Source organism: Protopterus annectens, chromosome 9.part0 (assembly GCF_019279795.1).
Source record: "Protopterus annectens isolate FY-2018-M chromosome 9.part0, PAN1.0, whole genome shotgun sequence".
Lineage (NCBI taxonomy): Eukaryota > Metazoa > Chordata > Ceratodontiformes > Protopteridae > Protopterus > Protopterus annectens.
This window is the reverse complement of record NC_056743.1, coordinates 822,773,247-822,795,152: the sequence shown is the minus strand read 5'-3', so window position 1 is coordinate 822,795,152 and position 21,906 is coordinate 822,773,247. Positions and strand designations below refer to the sequence as shown.

The following is a 21,906-nucleotide window of genomic DNA, read 5'->3' as shown; positions in this document are numbered from 1 at the left end:
TTCAGCTGAGACTTGGTTAGAATACTAAATTATGATGGACTCTCGGTAAAACCAAGCTCACAAAGATCCATCAGCCTGTTGGCGTTTTAACTGACCAAATCATCACTAGGGAGGTTTTCCATAAACATTACTACATCTAATGCAAGAATGGCTCATTTGTAGCTCTCAAGTTGTTCTGTAGACATGTCTTTTTAAGTGGCACCAATAAGGTCTGCTTCTGATTCTTAGACATCATCTTCAGTTGTTAAATCCTTCTCAGTGACAGATCTTTCATACATCTACCCTTAGTGTCTGTCCAAAGCAGTATGCCCATATACTGCTTTTTTCACAAAGAAATCTGAGCTAATGCATCAGCATATCACTTCCAGTCAGTCTCCGGCAAATGTGGTGTTAGATTTGCTCGGTCTTCCTTTAGAGATGGTAGCTATAAATTCACCTCCCCCAGTTTTAATTTACTAATCTCTTTTTTCCAGTGCTGCCTTTATCCTTGAATGCCCTTTCAGCCATTTCCTTACAACTTGTACTCCATGCACAGATACAGAAAAACTTATATTCTTCATTCACATGCATGTTGTACTAGTCTTTCAGCCTCAGAGGAATCCAGTCTCTTCCGTTAATCATGATGGTCTTACCATAAATCTTCCTTTCCTCCTTGCACCAAAATCTGTTAGCAAGTAAGCACCACTTGGCCCATGTCTCCACACTTCTGTTCTTCCAAATAGATTAGCTGCCTTCTTTTAAAACAATACTCAAGTTTTCCTACATCCACCAGAATTGTCGTCTCACAAATTCTTTGATTGCAATACCTCCCAGTACAATTGGTTCACACATCCAATATCTTCTTTTTAAATAAAGTTGAAATATAACCACTTAACTACCCTCCCCTCTTCAACTTGTGTGCCACTGTTCTTGTTTCTCTCTGAAGCTTGTTGTTCAACCATCTTAAACAAATATTGTTCTTAGAATTTACATCAATTCAGCACTTGTCTACCTTTCTACCAGAGTTTAGATATTAAGATCTTTCAGTCTACTTGTTTTGTATGTCTTCTGGAACAGACCCTCTATTATTTTTACTGTTCGTCAATGTTTGTAGAGAAATTAGGTTTCCAGAGTCAGATGCTGTGTTACAGCTACGATGTCACACACTATCTTTACATCACAGTATTCCATTAATCTCTCCCATTAGATGCTCAGAGTGGGATTGTTATGATAAAAGAATATAATAGTCCCTTTCCATCGTTTATATTAGTATCTCATCTTCCATTGTACAGCTCTCTTCTTGGGATTTTGTTTCTATGGTGAACGCCACACTACACTGCTTTGAATTTAAGCTCCCACAAATCTGACCACTCCCTCTTTCCCACACAGCATAGCAGATCATCCAGTTAACTTCAACATTCTGTTATTAATCTCTTACTCATCAGACATCATCTGCATAACTTACATTTTCTTTCCTCCAGCCCCTTACTTAGACATTAAAGTGGACTAGTTAAACAACTGTACCTCACAGCAAGAGGTTCTCCTGTTCGATTCTCGGCTGGAGCGCCTTCTGTGTGGAGTCTGCATGTCCTCTCCACGGTTGAGTGGCGTTCGCAAGACATGTGTGAATGGGCGTGCCTTCGTTGAAGGTTGGGCGTCAGGCTGGCACTGTAAAAATCAACTGTCAATCATTAGCGTACCGGAGTTCTGCTGTGGCAACCCTTAACCGGGAAAAGCAGAAAGAAAAATAACAACCTTACCGTACACATCAGCAATTCCCTTTTTATCACTGCAGTTAATGTTTCCTTCTTTATGATACTGGCCAGCTTTACAAAGCTTACTAATCTGGGAAATACTCACATTACTTCCACAGTTCTGAAAGACTGTGTCACAAGCCTTGTTACAATCTATGGAGGCCACATCCACATAATTGCATTTTTATTATGCTGTTGAACCAATGAAAAAATCCATAAGGCTTACTTAACATTACCATCTTGCCTTGAATCCTATGTACCAAAGGTATTTAAGCACTCAAAACTTTCCTTTGTAAGTGACTTTGTCAAATTTATAGTCACTACAGTTAAACTTACTTTATCCTCTGAATTTGTTGGAGAGAGAAATGAGTTTCACATTTTTCCAAATTCTCAGTCAAAGCGCACTAGGTACCACTGTCCAATTTCTTCTTCTAAAGCAGTGTGAGCCCATTTTCAGTAGAGGCCAGGGAAGAAAAGCTCCAAAAACAAACATGATAAAACTTTAGAATCAAAATATAAATATCAAGCAGTGATGGTACTGAACATTTTACAAAATAGGCAGTACAATGAAACAGATAAAAATCTAACATCTGTATAACTAGTAATAAGTATGCAAGCCAAAAAGAATACAGTTGATGAGATGGGATAATAGTGAATGTGTGAACGGTACAATATTGTAGTTTTGCAGCAGAGAGGGAAAGATGGAGGGCAGCAGATTAAAGATTCTGAAAAATAAGGTATAGCCTAACAGCTACTGCTACACAGGCATCACGAATGAATAAAGGATATGGTAGGTAGCTGATATAGTAGATCATGTGTGGCTGGGTGGCACATGTTGGACTTACTAAATTGAAAGCACTGACTGTATATATAAGGAATCTGAGCCTTAAGTGAAATGGGGAGGAAAAGTAGGAAGTCTAGGAATATTTTTTAGTTTTTTTTTTTTTATAGTCAGTGCTGGTATATGTACATAGCCAATGGGAGAACAGGTGTTGTTTCAGCGAAGTCTTAAAGCATTCAGGGTTGCTAGTAGACCTAACTGAAGGAAGGAGAGCATTCCATAGTTTTCCTATAGCATATAAGTAGCGCATTTGACCGATGAAAAGATTAGGTTTTGCTGCATTAAGGAGCATCAGAGTGACTGATCGTAGAGTTCTATATGGGTGATACATGGTGAACAGATAGGAGAGGGCAGGACAGCTAGAAGGCTTATAGATTAGCTTATGAGCTGTGGTTAGTTGCAGGTATGTTAGATGTTGGGGAAGTTCTAGCCAGTTTAGATGCTGGAGTGATATGCAGTGATGGGAGGAATGTTTGGTGCTGGTTACAAATTTTGCGATTTCATTGTAGCACGAGTACAGTTTGGACTTAGAGAGGATTGTTGATTAGTAAGGAGAGGTGCACCACAAAGTAAAGATAGAAGTAGAAAGGAAGAGGCAAGGGAAAATCTTGCTGCATAGGTGAGGAAGTGCTTGTGCCTGTACAGGATGCCCAGTTTCTGATGTTTGTTTTTTTTTTGATGTTTGTGTTAATATGCTGGTCATAAGTTAGGTGTTAGCCTATGATGACCTCTAGAAGTTTGGTATATGGGACTATTTTGAGGCAGATGTTGTTGAGCGAGTTAATGGTAAATTAATTTTTGATTAGGGGTGTTGTTTTTTGGGTGGTGAACAACATAAGTTTAGTTTTATTAACATTTAGGGCTAAATTGTTATTATACATCTAGGTTTCAGTGGAGGTGAAGGCATTTTGGATGAGTGTAAGTAGTTCAGAAGTAGACTTGGCCATGAAGATGACGGTGGAGTCATCTGCATATTGGATGATATTAGCATGGGGTATGCTGGCATGGAAATCATTAATGAAAATACTGAAGAGCAGTGGACCTAGTATGGTCCCTTGTGGGACTCCAGTATTGATGTTGAGGAAAGGAAAGAGGGATTGGTGCCATCTGGTTGCTTGTTGTCTATCTGCAAGGTAGTTTGAAAACCAGGCTAGGGTAAGGGGAGATGTGCCTAAACTGGAGACTTTGGTCAGAAGAAGCAGGTGGAAGACAGAATCCCTTGGAAAGGTCAAGAAATAGTGAGGAGACAAGGTATCCTGAGTCTCGAGCATGGCTGACTTTGTCCAAGAAAGATACAAGAGCAGTGGTGGTGCTATGACTAGGCCTAAACCCATGTTGGGTTGGAGGGAGGAGGTTGTGGCGTACTAGGTAATTAAGTAGTTGGTTATGGAGACATTTTTCCAGAATTTTGGAGATGGGAGAGAGGAAGGATGGCAACTGGACAGAAGTTAGATAAATCATTACTGTTTCCACCTTTGTGGAGAGGGAGGATAAATGCCTTTGTCCAGATGGTGGGAATGAAGGACTCTTGAATGGATCTGTTTAGCAGTATACTAATGGGATAGGCTATACGTCTGGTGATTTTTGGAGGAATTCTGGTGGCAAGTTATCTGGAACATTTGATCCAGGTTTAAGTTTAAGCAGGAGTTTCTTTATGGTAGAGGTGGGTATGGGTACGAGAGACAAGTTTAGTCTTGTTGTAGCAGATGGGTCTGGGGGCAGTGGGCTGATTAGTGGGAAGTTGGCAGTGAGATTGACTATACTGTTTTTAAAGAATGAGTTACAAAGTGAGGCAGTTTCAGCTGGGGCCATGATAGTAAATTAACTGGTGTCAACAACTACATCAAGATTCTAAAACTAGCTTGGTGTTTCTACCCAATCAACTCATTTTATGAATGCTGAACATAAACCTTATATGTTATTTCTGATTTTGATCAATCACTCTATGCCCACACGCCCTTACCTTTAACCCTTGGCATGTCTTCATTTTTACACTATAAATTTTTTAAATCATTATTATTTCGATTCTTGGCTGTGGTATCTTCTGTGTGAAGTTTACATGTCCTTACATCTAGGTCCTGTTCCTCTGGTTTCCTCCACCTCCCAAAGGCATGCAGCAGGTGAACTGGCATTCTCAAACCTGCCTAGTATATAGTGTGTGACTGAGTGACAATGTGCAAACTGTGACAGACCAGTACCTTCTCCATCATCTATGTGACCCAGTAAAGGATAAAGACAGCAGTCAGAAAATGGATGGATTAATTTATATATCTTGTTTCCCACTGCCCACACAAATGGTTTGACAACTTTCCTAACAATTTTTATCTAATTTTAAAATCCTCCTTTCAACCTTCTTTACAAAAGGTCCATTTAAGTCCTCAATTTACCTCCATTGAACCCTTACCTGCCCACCCTCTAGTTCTTAGATTTTGCCTCTTCCAGGTCACAAGGATCTACCAATTTACAGTGGTATGTAATACCTCACTTCTCTGATCAATCCTCTTTGTTCACACGATGCTGACCTTGCTGTAGGCTCACAGTCACTTGCTGGCTCTCTAATCCTCTATCCTGACCTTCTTTAGAGCTGTTCAACAGTAGATCCAGGGCTTTCCTCCCCATTTTGTTCAAGAACATTACTCCCTACTTTTTAACAGAAAGCTTTGGCACAAATAGGATTATAGAAAGTTACTAGTCTATTGGCCCTGATGCACTTAAGCCTAGCCAAGAGTTTAGCCCATGTTTAGAAAAGTCAGCACCCAAAGCCCTTGTCCAGCAGGGATACATGTGGAATCCCAGGGGTGTATTTTCTGTTTCCCATACAGTTATCCAGGTTGCACTTAAAAAGGGACAATGAGGTACTCTGCTTGACATGGAGAGGGAGTCTATTCCACAGATGGAGTCTCTGGGACACAAATTTGTCCCACCAAAAAGTCTTATTGATGTACAGACCAGGTTGAAGTCAAGTATGCAAGTTACTCGAGTGGAGCTCGACTTGCAGATATGCAGCAGTCCCATCAAGGTGAGGTCTGAGATTGCTTTGTGTGCCAGACAGAGGTCACCTCTGAGGAGTCTGTATAAAATTGAGTAGAGGGACAGGGCTTTTAGTCTGTGTAGGGTAGATGTTTGAGGCCCTGGACTCTCCTGGTGAGGAACCTCTGTGGTCTCTCCAGTTGCTGTATGTGCTTTGTGAGGTACATGCTGAAGGAGCCTTTGTACTCAATAACTGGCCTTATAAGGAAAGAATACAGGGATGTTATGACCTCCTTGTCCCTGGATGAGATACCCTTACTTATGAGGTGGGCCATGTAAAAAGCTTTCCTTACAACGGAAGCAACATGGTGGTCAAAAGTCAGATTGCTATCAACCTGGGTGCCCAAATCCCTCACAACTGATTTGTGTGTTTAGGACATTGTTATTAAAATGATACGTGAGGATGTCACTCTCCCCAAAGAGGATGATGACATATTTTTTGGCATTCAGCTTCAGGCCATGATTTTGGCACCAGTCATTTGTTTAGGTGAGACCCTCTTGGAGGACGTCCACATCACTTGGGGAATTGATGACTGCATCCAGCTTACAGTCATCTGCAAACTTGGTCAGCTACAGCCCACTGGTTTTGGCGTGCACCTCAGAGAATTATATCCTGAATAACAAAGGCCTCAAGACCGATCCCTGGTACGCCTCTCATTACAGGTCTATTTCTTGAGGTGGCTTCCCCTATTTTGATTAGATGGGTTCTATCAGTGAGCCAGTTTGCTACCCATCTGGTAACATATGGATTGATGCAGAGTTGAGAGAATTTATCTATTATGCCCAAGTGGAGAATAGTGTTCAAGGTAGGCATGTACACAGTCTTCCCCCTCATCCATGGCTTTGGTGACTGTCTCAAAGTCGTCAACCAGCTTTAACAGACATGGCCCCCTCCCCATGACAAAGCCAAACTGTGTGGGGTTGAGTGTTTGGAGGTTGCCAATATTCCTGTTATTGAGGTCCATGATAATACGTTCCATGGCCTTGCAGATCAGGCTAGTTAGGCTGATGGGTCTACAATTACCCAGATCGGTGGACACTCCACCTTTGTGTAAAGGGATAACAGTGGCTGTCCTCCACTCAGCTGGGACAAAGCAAAGGTTGAATAGGGTGCCTAATGGTGCTGCAAGTTCATGCTTGAGTTCATGTAGGATGCAGCCTTGGATGTTATCGGATCCCATGGAGGCTGTATTTTTTGCCTTTCAGAGAGCAGTGATGACTTGTTCCCTAGAGATAAGGGGTGGGGGGCAGGTACTGGGGATGTCCTGATTTACTGATGGGGAGACAGAGGGGTGAAGTATTCGGTGAATCTGTCAGCCAGTAGGTCGGCTATATCTACAGCATTTGTGTATGTGGTGTCCTTGACCACCAGTTCTGAACAGATCTGGGAGCTTGCTTTGAGTTTGCGGACATATGTGAAGAAAGCCTTAAGACTGTCTCTAGTAGATGTGGCCAATTTGGACTCTAAGTTGGCTTTAGAGGATTTCACTAGAGCTCTTAATTTCTTGCTCAGGCTAAGGGGAGATTTCTTCCATTTGGGCACTTGCTACTCCTTGGTCTTGGACAGCAATTTTTTCCTTTTGTTATACAGTTTGTTTATTGCAGATGTCCACCAGACAGGTTTACTCTTCCATGCGGAGGAAGATATTGTCCTGTCAGGTATTCCTGATTCCATGTATCTATATAAATGCTAGTATAGTACCTTGGTGTAGATTTAGACATTGGTACCAGTTGCTACAGAGGGAGAGGAAGCTGTTTATACCATCCTTCAGGAGGTTGTAATCAACTTTGGAGAAGTTTTTTGTTTCAACATAGCTAGAGGGGGGGTCAGAGGAGATGGTGACTTTGAAAGTGACTGCTTTATGGTCAGATCTTACCAGGGAGGATGACACTGTAGGAGTGCTGCAGTGGTTTCACATGGTGGTTAATACCAAGTCTAAGATATTATCACCTCTTGTGGGGGTATTGACTAGCTGTTCCAAGGCATTTGCACTGATTAAAATTGAGGAACCTCTGGGTATTTGTATTCTGGCATGAGTAGTTTTTCCAGTCTATGGTTGGGTAGTTAAAGACGCCCAGGATCAGGGTAAAGGGTTGAATCTTGATAGATTCAAAGGGGTCCAGATAGGTGGAATGAGCATCGAGTCAAATTTGGGGGATATGATTTGAATTAGGGGTCTTGTCAATGGTTAACTGCATCTGGAGTGTCTCCTGTGCATCATACTGTTTGACCAGCCTGGAGGTGTGTGTGTCTTTAATATATACTGAAACTCCACCTCCTTTGGCTTTGCTGCCCACAGTTTGAGGTCTGAATGTATGACAGGATGAGTAACCAAGTAAGGTCAGGGTGCTCTCTGCAGCTTTGAACCAGGTTTCTGTGACTGCACAAATTTCAGCATCATCCAGCATTAAGAATGCTTGCAATTAGTGCAGTTTCATGTTTAGACTGCTAGTGTTTAGCAGCATGACCTTTAATTTGCATTTTGTTGAAATTTTTATGTTGGCAGTATCGACCTCATGACTTTTCCTAAAAAAGGCACTACGAGAGAGGCCAGAAGCCTAAGGCCCAAGTGAGACAGATGCAGGCCATCTCTAGCAAAGCATTGTGGTCTGTCGATCATTTCTTCCTAAGCTGTCAGGTACTGGATACCCTTGGAATGACACCAGAAACTAGACCAATTGTTAAAGTCAATAATTTTCTGTTTGTAATGAGGCATCATTCTAGGTGATGGTAGAATGCTGCTTAAGGCTAGGGACATATCTGCCTGGGACACATTCAGCAAGCTCAATCATGTCTCTCTTCATATAGTCCAGGGAGGTACATCTCAAGTTGTTCACGTCAACATGGACTATGACAGAGTCATAACAGCAATGGTTGTTGACAGACTTGAGTGCGTGTGTGACATGGCAGATTCTGGCATCTGACAAAGTAACCGTGACTTTCTCCTTATACAGCCTGGTTAAAGGCACATCTTTCTCTCTCACAATTGTGTCTCCTAGGTCTAATATGTTGGGTTTATGGTTAGGCCTTCGTGGTTACGAGACACAGGTGTGTGGACTATGTATGTGTGGTATGTGGTGTGGAGGGTTGTGGAGTTAGCATGTGTTTTTGCCTCTGAGGCCGCCTTTGAGTTTGTTTTGCTGAGAACCTCTACATATGTGGGTGTGTGTTGTGTAGTTGTAGGTGGTGTTTGAGGTGTAGTGATTGTATTAACAACCTTCGCAGTGCCAGATATACTGGCTTGTGAGGGAGACAGCACAGATTCTAGGTTCTTAATGTAAGTGCATCTCTCACAAATTGGGTTCCTAGGTGTTAGTAGTAGATGGTTGTCAGTGTACATGAGGCAGTTGCTACACTGTCTCAGGACACCCGTATCAACCAGGCTGGCATGAGAAACCATAGGAAATTGTCTACCATATTTGTCAGAATCTGAGGGAGAGAGGCCAAGGAGAGCTAAGGGGTAAGGCCTAAAGTCCAACTGCTTAAACCAAAACTAAGAGGCTTAGAATAACACTTACAATTTAAACAGGCTAAAAACAATCAGTAATAAATGAGGCAGAAAAGATACAATTGAACACTTTAGAGAACAAGTACCTGAAAAAGCAAGGTAAAGTAATAGAGTAGAAGGAGGAAACAAAAATTCTGTAAAAGCAGCTGAATATTTTTTTTTTAAAGTAAAGTGGAAAGGGAGACAGGAGGAACAGAAGATAATTCAAGGTTAAGAAACTAAGGGGTTTGGCCTTCCGAAATGTTCTTTCTGTATTAGGTAGAATGAGCTAATGAGACTGGACTGAAAGGAGTGTCCCAGATCAAATTTATAGTAGGGGTGGCCAACTGCAAAGCCACCAAGTTTAAGAACATGACAACAATAGGGAGAGTGTGGGAAACGATGCTACAGCTACTAGCTACACTATTTTTGGCAGAAAACACTACATAAATGTTTATCACAGCAGAAAAAAACAGCAGTGAGACACTAAATTAAAGTTTTAAACAGAAGAAGGAGCAAGGAGACTTGAGAGAATGCTTTTAACTGCAAACAAATCAGTTATATGATACACTCCCTGACAAGAAAATCAGAACAAACAGATACTTAAATTTATTTATTTATTTTTATTTTACATTTGTTTACCGGGAAAGTCAGACTGGAACGAGATCCATTTACAGCAGAGGTCTGGGGAGAAAAGCTCCACAAGAACACAATTTACAACAGAAACATTCTGTACAGTGTATATATACAATCAAAAAGATTTCTCATATAATAGTCTATACAATAGCTTGTTCTAAGGAAGTTTAGCTTATACATAGTAGATCCTGGATGTCAGTATTGGTAGAGCTAACACACACATGGACTGATGCAATCAATAACTGGTGGCATGAAGGAGGCATCTGACAAGATAAAAATAATTTGCACAAGATAAAAAAAAATAAATTGCAAGATGGTAGGCCCTGTGTGGGAGTATTTGAGCACTGTATATTAGAGATAAGTAGTGAAGAGAGGAGGGTAGCAATATTCGGTGGAGATCAGGAAAGCCTTTATGTGATGCAAGGACAGAGCAGTGACTGCAAGAGGTGTGACTTGAGTGACTTTTGAAAAGTGAGAGAGATGGTGTTGAGGAGATACTTTGGGGGAGGTTATTCCATTCCCTAGTGATGGTGTGGGAAAAAAGACTTCTCTACAGAATTGTTGGCTTTGGATATGCAGAGCAAGGTTTTGCTGGAGGAGCGTAGAGGACGATTAGCTGAATATTTGTTTAGTAGTTGGTTTAGGGCTGGGGTTTTGTGGGGGTTCCGTATTACGTTGAAAGCGATGGAGAAAATTTCCAGCCAACACATTTCACACAGTGAAACTAGCTAAAAGGCTTTACAAACAGTGAGACAGTAACAAAAGTGACTTAACAGGCCCAGTAAGGCAGACAATTGCAGTACAACAGTGAAGATTAGTTTACAGCAATGAAATACAGTAAAAAGTACGCAGCAGACAATAAAAAGTGCAATAAATGGTAAGAATAAGCAATAACTAGTAAAACTAAGCAAGAAAACAGGATGTTTATTGTTGTACAGCACAGATCAGAGTTGTGGTCAGTGACTCTCCTCCATTCAGCTCAGTGTGAACAAGCAGAAAACCTCTCAAAGGTAGGGCTTTAGTACCAGAAGGTTCAAACCTGAAACAACTTAAAAAAAAAGTTCAAAATAATCAATGAAGTGCTTACTCCAAGCCCTGGACCAGCCAACCTTTACCAGTCAGTGGTCAATCAATACAATCCTCTCACTTACTTGAAGAATGCCTTCTGCTAATCCAAGATTGTTCTGATCACATTTTCCAGGCAAACAACCAGTGCAAACAAACAACCAGGCTCAAAGACAGCAAACCTGAAACTGGACTATGCTACAGCTACTAGCTATACTTTTTTAGGCAGAAAACACTACAGAAATGTTTATCACAGCAGAACAGCAGTTCAACACTAAATGCAAGTTTTAAACAGAAAAAGGAGTAAGGAGACTCTACAGAATGCTTTTTGACTACAAACAAATCAGTTATATGAAACACTCCTTGGCAGGAAAATCAGGACAAACAAATGCTTAACAAATGGTGAACATTTCCAGTTAAACTAGCTAAAAAAAGCTTTACAAAAAGTGTGACAGTAACCAAAGTGATTTAACAGGCCCAGTAAGGCAGACAATTGCAATACAACAGTGCAGATTAGTTTATAGCAATAAAATACAATAAAAAGTAGGCAGCAGGCAATAAAAAGTGCAATAAATGGTAAGAATATGCAATAACTCGTAAAAAAGCAAGAAAACATTGTGTTATATATCACATATCAGAGATGTGGTCAGTGCCCTTCCTCCGTTTAGCTCAGTGTACTACAGATCATGCACTGATAAAATGAAAGATAAAGATGTTGGGTACTAAAGTAAAAATGAAATACTGATGCTTTTGCACTTATTTGTTAAAATGGGAGAGGAATTTAAGTGCATTGGAAATTATCTTAGAATTATTAGTGAATATATAAATTTGTTTAGAGGGGAAAGCTAGCAAGTGTGACAAAAATAGAGAGAGTTTAAAAACATAGAAACTAAGAAAGAAATCCATACAGGGAAAATGTAATAGCAATTACCTGAAGGGGCTGACAAAGGTTAAAGTACTGCAGAATAATGGGAACCTCAAAGAACAAGAACAGGAGCAAATGCAAAACAATAAAGGTAAAAGAAGGGAGCACTTGGATAATAAGCATGAGTTTATAAAGGCTGCTGTTAAGCAGCTATACTTTGATAACCCCAGAACACAAAAGCTTTTAACAATGACTTGGGCAAAAGAAGGAGAAAGATTTACTGCCAAACTTAGGGAGACTGTAACATTAGAAATAACCACAGAACTCTTTTAGGTATTAGAGATGTTTCAGAAATTTTACGAACTGTATAAATGAGAGGAATGTGTACACCAAGAAAAGGCACAGATGGAAATATTTATGGAAGACTTAATTATACCAAGGTTAGAGGAAGAAGAGGCTTAATAATCAATACCTAGGAAAATATGAGACAAAAATGGTGACGTATAATCAATAAACAGAAAAGTCTCTAGAAAAGATGGCACTCCTGTGGACATTTGAAAGCTGGGAGGGAAGAAAGTGAAAGATATGGAAGGCTTTGTTTAAATGTATTCAAAAAAGGTGTGGTTTAACAATATCTTGGAAAAAAGTTGTGGTAGCTGTGTGATGATGTGAGGTATTGCCAGCTATAACAGGAGAAGTTGGACAATGGATATATAGCATATGTTAGCATAGTTAACTGGAGTTTTGTAAAGAATTATATGCAATTTATATATCAAACTGATTTGTACAGGTGCTTGTGTTGAAAATGTATTTGGTAAAGTTGCTTGTGTTAAAAAATGTACCAACAGTGGGTCCTGCTGGACAGGAAATACACACACCTGTATGCCAGACTGTATTGTAACTGTTGACATGAATATATTGTAACAGAGATTACTGGAAGAGAAGAGGTTAATCTCAGTCCAAATAACTTTGAAAAATAGTCTGAAATTAAATTACCTGGATTAGGCCATAACAATTGTATCTTGCAGTTCTGATTGCAGCCAGAGACAAAATGTCTGTGAAAACCAGGACTAGGAATCCTACTGTACTGTCCTTTGGAGAGAACTACTTGCTACTCTGAAAGGGTGGAACTTTTTGAAATGGTTTTACAGCTTTCACTTAGCAAAGCTGTATGTGTGTGTATTATGACACACATGAGATTCTGGTTCAGTTTCTAGTAAAGTGGGTAGTGTGGGAAACCAGAAGTCAGATGACCAGATGTGTGTGATGTCATTCTGTAAGCCAGCGCTGAAATTATGCTTTAATCCTAAATGAAACAGAAGCCTCAGGGCAGTCTGTTTTTGAAACCTGATAAAGAAGGATCACTCACCCACTTCATCTTGCCCTGATTTAGTAAGCAACCAGGAAATATTAAATCTTTAGATCAGTCATGAAAACATAGTGAGATTTGTTAAGTACTGTTTTTCTGTATCGGTGTGAATATATCCATCTGTATTATTTTTAATATTTCCTGTGACTGAGTCCCTGGTGTTTACTGTAAATAGATATTTAGTATTTTCATGTTCTTTTATTATTAAATATATTTAATTATTCATTATGACTGGTCTTTTAGAGAAAATTTTAACCTTCGAGTACTAATATGTATTTGGTGACAACCGTGGCCACTCCTGAAAGCTCTGCTGCACTGGTCAAACACTACCATTTGTATTACTATTAATTTTCCTCAATATAACTGGGTATCCTTTTAAGAGCCTTTGTGTAGCAGGCTTTGGAGTGTTCTGGTGGCAGTATCTACCTTATACTCTGGACAGAGGGGGCATAGCTGGTAAATCTGTGCCAGCCTTTCCCAGGTGTGTGTGCATGTGTGTGTGTGTGTGTGTGTGTGTGTGTGTGTGTGTGTGCAAATCAAATCTCAGGGTGTGTTTGTCAGCAACTTGGAACAGGGACACAGCACTGGTTTCACTGAGAGGGTAGGGGTGGACTTGGCTTTGAACATTCAGCTGATGACTCAACTCTAGAGCTGTGGTCTTATTTGGGGCCTGGAGAGACAGAGGGAAACCCAGCCCCAGACGAGATTATCTTCCCTGTGTGCTTGTAAAGGAAATTGTGCTTGGTGCAGAGAGCTGTATCTGAAAATACTGTGTGTATCTATTTTTTTCCAAGTGAACATCCCGCACCAGTGTCAGTGGTGAGGATTGAGGCTCCTTGATTACTGGCCCAGATCAGGGACGTCAGAAGCTGTATTACCCAAACAGGGTAATACAATTGTCAGAATCCACTTTGTATAGACTTACTTCAATTTGCTAGCTAAAAGAATGGCAAAGGTATTGCCAATATAGACAGAATGACAGACAGGCAAATAAGGATCAATGTGGTCTGTGGAGTGGAGGTAAACATTTGACAACATTAACAGAACAATGATGATCTATAGGGAAGCAGAGTGTAAGAAAACACAGCTGCTGTTAGTGGGTCTTAATGCAGATGAAGTATTTGATAGAGTAAGCCGGGATTTTGTGAGTATGGCAATGGAACTATTTGTGTTCCTTGATAAAATAATATGGTTAATTGGGAGGATATATGAAAGGTCAAAGGCACAAATTAAGGTGGGAGGGTTCCTCTCCAGCAGGATGTGTTTGGATAGACCAGGCAGGTGCACCCTCATTCCCCTTTATAATTTGCTTTAAACCCATTGGCAAAAAAATGAGACTCCAGTTCAAGAATCTAAATGGAATTGTAATCGAGAAAAGTTTGTCTTCTTTTGCAGATGATATTATTTTTCTTTTGAAGATATTGCTTTGTAGCTGATAAATCCAGAAAAGGACATTTTGGTGTGGAGAAACATTTTGAAACATTTCATGTCTTTTCAGAATTTAAACTAAATGAAAATGTAAGAGGTTATGGTGGTACATTATGTACCCATATGTGAAATGGTCCAATAATTCCCATATTTTTTGGGGACACAAGACAAAGTATTTAGGTGTTTGCATTAAAATGGATTCTATTCTGACAGCTAAGGATATGTGGGAAGAGACAACAACATGCATTATAGGTTCATAGGTAGGTACTAGGCTATCGGCCCAAGGGCCTATGCAAGCCTAGCCAACAAAGTTCCCTGGCTTACGCCACCCAAGAAAGTTATTTTCCTGTGCCACTGACGAGCAGACACAGAAGTGATCCCCAGGGTGTATTTCCTATTTCCAATCCACTCATCAAGAGTTTTCTTGAAAAGTGCTAATGAAGAACTTTGCTTGACATAGATGGATAGCCTGTTCCAGAGTATGGGAAGTCTCTGGGATAGGAATCTATCCCTCCAGCATGTTCTGTTTATTGTGGTGACAAGGTTTAGGTCCCTAGAGCATGTACGTCGAAGGGTTGGGATTTCTTTAGGTGTAGCATGTCCAACAGCTCTGGGTTTGACATAGCTTTATATGTTAGGCAGAGATCACCTCTGAGTAGGCGATATGCTACGGAGTAAAACTGGAGTTTTTTGAGGCGGTCAGTGTAGGGCATTTGTTTGAGTCCAGTAATCCTCTTTGTGAGGTACTTCTGTGGCCTTTCCAGCTGCTGCAGATGTCTTGTGAGGTACATTCCAAAAGGGGCATTGTACTCTATAATGGGTCTAATGAGTGACGAGTAGAGGGTAACGATGACCTCTTTTTTCCTGGACGAGAACCCTTTTATGATAAGGTGTACCACGTAGAGGGCCTTCCTGACTACTGTGGAAATGTGACTATCAAATGAGAGTCTACTGTCCACCTGGGTCCCAAGGTCTCTTATCATGCATTCAGTGTTAAGTAGATTGCTGCCTATGTGGTAGTTCATGGGTACAGAGTTTTTACCAAAGGGGATGACACTGCACTTTTTGGCATTGAGCTTGAGGCCATGGCTCTGACACCAGGCATCTGTCTCAGAGAGGCCCTTCTGTAGGATGTTCACATCATTTGGGGACTTGACTATGGCTCCTAGTTTGCAGTCATCTGCCAACTTCATTAGCCAGAGGCCTTCTGTGTTAGCCTGTACTTCAGAGAAGTAGATACCAAACAGGAGCCGTCCCAGGACGGAACCCTGTGGTACTCCACTTGTCACTGGTTTGAGGTCAGATTTGGAGTCTGCAACTTTTACAGTGTGGGTTCTGTCAGTGAGCCAGTTGGCAACCCATCTTGTGACGTAGGGATTTATGCCTAGTTTATTGAGTTTAGCTATAATTCCAGAATGGGGGATGGTGTCGAAAGCCTTGGCGAGGTCAAGATAGGCTGTGTGAACCACTTTACCCTCATCTACGGCTTTGGTGACTGCCTCAAAGTCGTCGATCAGGTTCAGGAGGCATGATCTGCCTTTCACAAATCCGAACTGGGTGGGATCCAGAGTTTGGAGGTTACCAATGTCTTTGTTTATGAGTTCCATGATGATACGTTCCATGGCTTTGCAGACCAGGCTCGTCAGGCTAATAGGTCTATAGTTCCCGGGATCAGTGGTGGCTCCCCATTTGTGGAGTAGGATAACTGTTGCTGTGCGCCATTCAGTGAGCACAAAGCCTGATGCGAGGCTATTATTGAACATGGTGCTTAAGTGGGGAGCCAGTTCATTCTGAAGTTCATGTAAAATGCAGCCTGGGATGTTGGCCGGTCCCATGGATGCTGTGTTTTTGGCTTTAAAGAGTGCAGCTTTCACCTGCGTAGTTGTGATTACAGGGACTCTGCATTCTTCCTGTATAGATATGGGCCCTTTAGGGGGTGAGGGGGGGTAAAGTTAGCACTGAACCTATCTGCCAGGATGTTGGCAATATCAGTTGGTTCTGTAATTTTCATGCCTTTGTGCTGTAACTCAGAGCAGATCTGGGTGTTGCCATTGAAATTCTTGACATGGCTATAGAATGCTTTGTGGTTGTCCTTGGAATTAGTGGCAATTTTATTTTCGTAGCTAGCTTTGGAGGATCTTATAAGGGATCTCAGCTTCTTACTGAGGCTGACCAGGGAGATCCTCCACTCATGGGATTTTACTCTCTTTTGCAACAGTTTCTTCCTTCTGTTGTACAGTTTGTTTATGGCACGGGACCACCAGATTGGCTTCCTTTTTTTGGAGGATAGCGTCTTGGTTCTGTTTGGGATAGCATGATCCATACACTCATGTAGGTGCTTATAGAGCGCATTTGTGTAGGATTCAGCAGTTGTAACTGTATTGCCCATCTGCACGGGTGTCATGAAGTTCACTACTTCTGTCTTAAGAAGCATGAAGTTGGCTTTGGAGAAATTTCTTACTGTGGTTTCCTTAATGGGGGGTGGGGGTGGGATGTGGATATCGAGGGTGATTAGCTTATGGTCGGATCGGACCAACGAGGAGTTGACTTCAGGTGTGGAACACCGGTCACTCATGTTGGTAATGACTAGGTCTAGGATATTGTTGCCCCTGGTAGGGGTGTGGATAAGTTGATCTAGGGCATTGGAGTTTATGAATTCCAGAAAGCGTTGCACTAAGGAGTTGGTACATGAGTAGTTTTCCCAGTTAATGGTGGGTAGTTAAAAAAACTGAGAAGCTGGAAGCTCTTAATTATTTATATATGGATAAGTAAAATACAAGCACTGAAAATGTTTTCAGTCCCTTGACATTTATGTACAGGTCAAGCATATTTTATCAACGAGAGGAAACATTGCAGATGATAATTAATGAAAAGTTGAAGGAATTTACATGGGATGGAAAGAATGTAAGAGTTGTTAGTATAAGTTGATTCTTCCTATAGAACAAAGTGGTTTAGGATTATCTAATTCGAAGGGATACTTTTGAGGTATACAGTTATGGGTCATATACATAACATAAGCAGAAGGTTATATAAATAAAAAGGGAAGGAGATGATGGTGAAATGGGGGGGGGGGTGAGTCAAGAAATAGACAGTAGGATTTTAGATTTTTAGATGCAGTTTCTTAAGGAGAACCACCACCATCATACAGATTATTATATTCATAAAATAGCAGAACATATTCTAAGAGCTACACCAACATAGGACTGGAGAAAGGAGATGTTACTAATTGGGGTAACTGCAAATAAGGAAACAGAAATAGGAAAGAGGGTGCTAAAACTTAATGGAGAAAATTAGCAAAGGACTGAAGGTACTGTGAGCAAATTACTACAGTGAAAACTGTAACAAGATTGTGCTATGGCCATGCAGACGTTTGGACTGCAGGTTAGATACTGCTTTCCCTACCAGGAGATTGAGAACAGAATACAGGCAGAGCGGGCTGGGGAAGTGCTAAGTTAATGACCATCTCTGGTAGAGTTTTTAGTAGGTCATACAAAATATTGCAAGATAAACATAAGACTCAATTGGTACAGGTTAGAAAAGATTGGGAAGAGAGAACAAAGGCAACTGACGAAAAAATAATGATAGCACACCTACATAGCTCCCAAGTATACAAGAAAGTCCAGAAGGTTTAGGATATTTGCATGAAAGTGTTTGCATTGTTATTTTTAAACACAAAATGTATGTCAGATAAATTTTCTCTGAGTAGATAGCAAATGCTGGAGATGTGATGGGACAGATGGTGTAAATGGGAATATGTGCTTGGAAATGTTATAAGTTGGCAGATTTAAAAAAAATCCCTGCAGAGTACTTCACCAGAAATGTATGGGGAGCAAATTACTGCAGCAAGGAAATTATTATTTTCAGTTGGGATATAGGATCCGAATTGTCCAGAAATAGTATGGTCTTACTAAGTTTAATGCAAAACAGCAATTACTGTTCAAAACAGCATTTACTATAACTTAAAAAAACAAAATCTATACTACTTGTAACTGAAATATTGAATATTGTAAAGGAGAACTAGAGGTCAGATCTTTAGAAAAGGGAATGAACAAATTACACAGAAATAAACTGAATTTTGAGAAGCAATACATTCAGAATAATGTTCAAGAGGAGGAGTGAGTTTAAGGGAAAGCAGGATTTGAGCAATGTTTTTAATGCTGGAATGAATGAATAATTGTACTAAGAAATAATGCATGAAAATAATGAAGAAATGTTACTATGGTTTGTGTTCTTCTCTGTTAATTTATATGCATCTATGTTATTGTTTAAAATGTGAATATTTAATAAAGGTGTTAAAAATATATATTCCTTTCCACCTTGTGCAATAATATATCAGATGTTACACATCTGCCTCCTGAAACACCTCCATGTTGGTCCTTCCCCCTTTATAAGGTAGGAACCTTCCAGTTTACTGATGGCTGGTTGGAATCCCCATCATAACCTTATACCACATCACCATCTGTGGTATCCTGTCTTCTTGAGCACCATCCTGTCCCCATGTCAAGCATGGTTAGCAAAGGACACAGCCATTATCCATACAGTACTACTCCCATCTTTGCACCAGCCTCCTCCAACACATTTAACAAACCCTTGTATATGCCAGAGTGCAAACACCACTATCGTACACACAAGTAAGCTCCCTGCTTCCCTTTGATACATTATTTTTGTCCTGAAGAGCCAAAATCCCAAAGTAATGTTTACTACATTGGGTTCCTTACCTCTACAAAGTAAATTAACTTGATATGAACACTTATTAGAATGTTCTGGCAGACCACATTGCACTGTCTCTTGCACTTACTGTCAAACCATTCATGAGTCTGCATCTATAGCTGGACCCCCATGACTCCCCATCTTCAATCTAAAGCAGAACCTGTGCAATATACCCAATCATTTTTCTTCAGTGTCCAGCATATTTTAATTTCTCAGCTAAAGCCTATCCTTGACAAATTTCTCCCTCCCACACATCTTTCCATGCCCCTTAAATATGTTAAATCCCCTAACCCTCCTCACTTTTCCAGCCACACATTAAAGTAATATTCAAAGCCATTCCTGTAACAGAACAAATAAAACATCTGAAGATGCAACAAATTTTGTTATCCCTTGGACAAAAAAAAGTTTCTCCCTTAAAGTCACAGTTTCCATCACAAGTTATTTGGTGACATTGCCCAAGCTTTACTCCAGGAAGTGCCATTTTCAAGAATTACATCTGGCATGGACTTCATTTGCACAGAATCTTGTTACAGTGCATATATCTAATGTAAAAAGTTATTTCCAATCTTCCAGTTTCATGAATAACAATACTGTAGCAAGACAGTTAAGAAACCACTGATAGCAATATGGAAATATGAAACTATCTGCCAAGTCCTAGCTTCAGATGCTTAAAGCATACCTGGCATTACATTTTTGCCTTATCCCTTGCAAAATTTTTGATTCTCTGCTAAATCACTACGGATTATAATCAGTCAATAATGCCAGACATTAACATTTCATACTTCTTAATGTTCAGAATATGCTCATTTATGCAACTTTCTATTAATTGAGTGAATTAAAGTAATACTTAAAAATTGGCCTTTGTCTCCCACTATTTTTGGCTTTGTTCAGAATTCTTGAGCAAAGAAGTTGAGAAACATGCCTGCATTACATTACATGTTTCTGTTTCCATACAGCATGCAATGATTTCTCCATTTTGCCCTGTAGTTACTTTTTGTACCAGTAGACTTTAAAACAGAATGAAGACCTTGTAGTGCATAGTTTTCATGAAAGCCAGGGAACTTTCAGAGTGAGCATCATACTCGGGCGTATATTACCACCACAGATGTTAAATCTGCTACAGGGGCTCTAGATGCAATGCTCAGTGGGGATGGTGACTTCTTAAACATTCCACACAGGCTATCCATGTTTTATTTATATATAATGCCTGTAAAATGGGTAAGTACACTGTTATGAGGACTTTTTTCAAGCACAACCCAGGCCTTGCAAGTCTGTGGAGTAGTAGACAGAATGTAAAACAAACATTTAGTTACAAGAGAACAGTTTTGGCATTGGATTTAGTATATGACACTAGTTTTGGCACATTCAAGAGAAATACATTTTTTACAAATGTAACATGCATCCTATTATTTATGTTCTACAACAAATTCACTACGTATCCACAGGTAAGTCACTATAGAGTTCAAATAATTAATGCTAGAAATAGTTCTTACTTGGAGAAGCGTTCCATGATTGCTGAATTCTTGCCCCGGTTCACAAGAGACAACTCTTTTGCAGTTACTCGTAAGGACTGCGAAGACCATTGTCTTCTGTTGAATGAAGAAGGTTCCATCTTCTACTTAGCAGCTAGAATCTAGAACAAAAGGCTTTTTGTTAATGATCTGTGAGAACTCATTCTGACAAATTCCAGTAGCACTTTCAGCAATAATACACTGACAAATGTCACAGTTTTAGGACACAGCAGCTCTCATTTCTTCTTGTATCACAAATGTTACTTCAGATACCATCTCAACAACCTCCACTATACAGAACCTAGTTTTTAATAGGGGTAGTATATTCTGATTTTATAATGTGATAACTGTAATTCTCATAAACCATACAATTTCACTGTGTAATGCTCCTATTTATCTTAGTTTGTTGATCAGGTAGGCCGACCCAAAGATTAGTGGTTTCTTTATTACCCACAATCATGATAAAGTTACGCAGTTTGTTCAGGTATACCAGGCTGAAACATGGTCTGCAGCTTTAGAGGCTAGTATATCTACTGGTGTAATATAAAGCCTTCGCAAATGTCCTTGCATTCAGAGTAATAGATCATCAGCTACAACTGCTTGAAATGCTTGCATTTCTGGTCACTACAGACACTTCCATCCCAAACCTTAAGTGACATTATACAGTGTTTAAAGTAGTGCTGTCCAAACAGTTGCTTAAGCATCACAGGTTGCTATTGTACTAGTAAATGTGATGAAGCTCTAAGGTTGCTTAATCGGTACCAGGTCAAATACATTTTACAGATTTTTCAATATACGAAAGGCTGATATGCATCTCCAGGGGCTCAGGCAAATAACCAGATCTGAAGTTCTGGAGCTGTTATAGTGCTGCTAATACTGCACTGGTGAAAAGAAAGGAGCCCAGGTCTGAAATGACCACATGGCCACAGCAGCAATGTGCCAAAAATAGCATTTTAAATGCCAAAAGATTTCATCCTGAAACAGTAAACTAAAAACATTTTTGTAATTTAGTGAATCTTAACAGTTTTGGATAAAATAACTTCTTAAAAAATGACAATCAAGTACACTCAAAATATGAGCAAACAGCAGCTGACATTAAATGAATATAACCACCTATTAACTGTTTAAAACATGAAACAATTAATGTAACTTTAGATATCAAAGGTCATCCACAACCAATGCTTCTAATAAACACTTGATGGCAAAAGCACAGAACATATGTTGTGGTAC

General features: G+C 40.0%; 1 protein-coding gene across 4 annotated transcripts in view; it reads right to left on the bottom strand.

Moving 5' to 3' along the window:
* LIMA1 (LIM domain and actin binding 1) overlaps positions 1-21,906 on the bottom strand; it is a 1,567,671-nt gene that overhangs the window by 669,991 nt on the left and 875,774 nt on the right. For all 4 annotated transcript variants that reach the window (XM_044083484.1, XM_044083485.1, XM_044083482.1 and 1 more), the window contains one exon: positions 20,659-20,798. In XM_044083484.1, coding sequence (XP_043939419.1) covers positions 20,659-20,777 — 119 coding nt within the window. In that variant the 5' untranslated portion in view covers positions 20,778-20,798. The remainder of the gene's footprint in view (positions 1-20,658; positions 20,799-21,906) is intronic.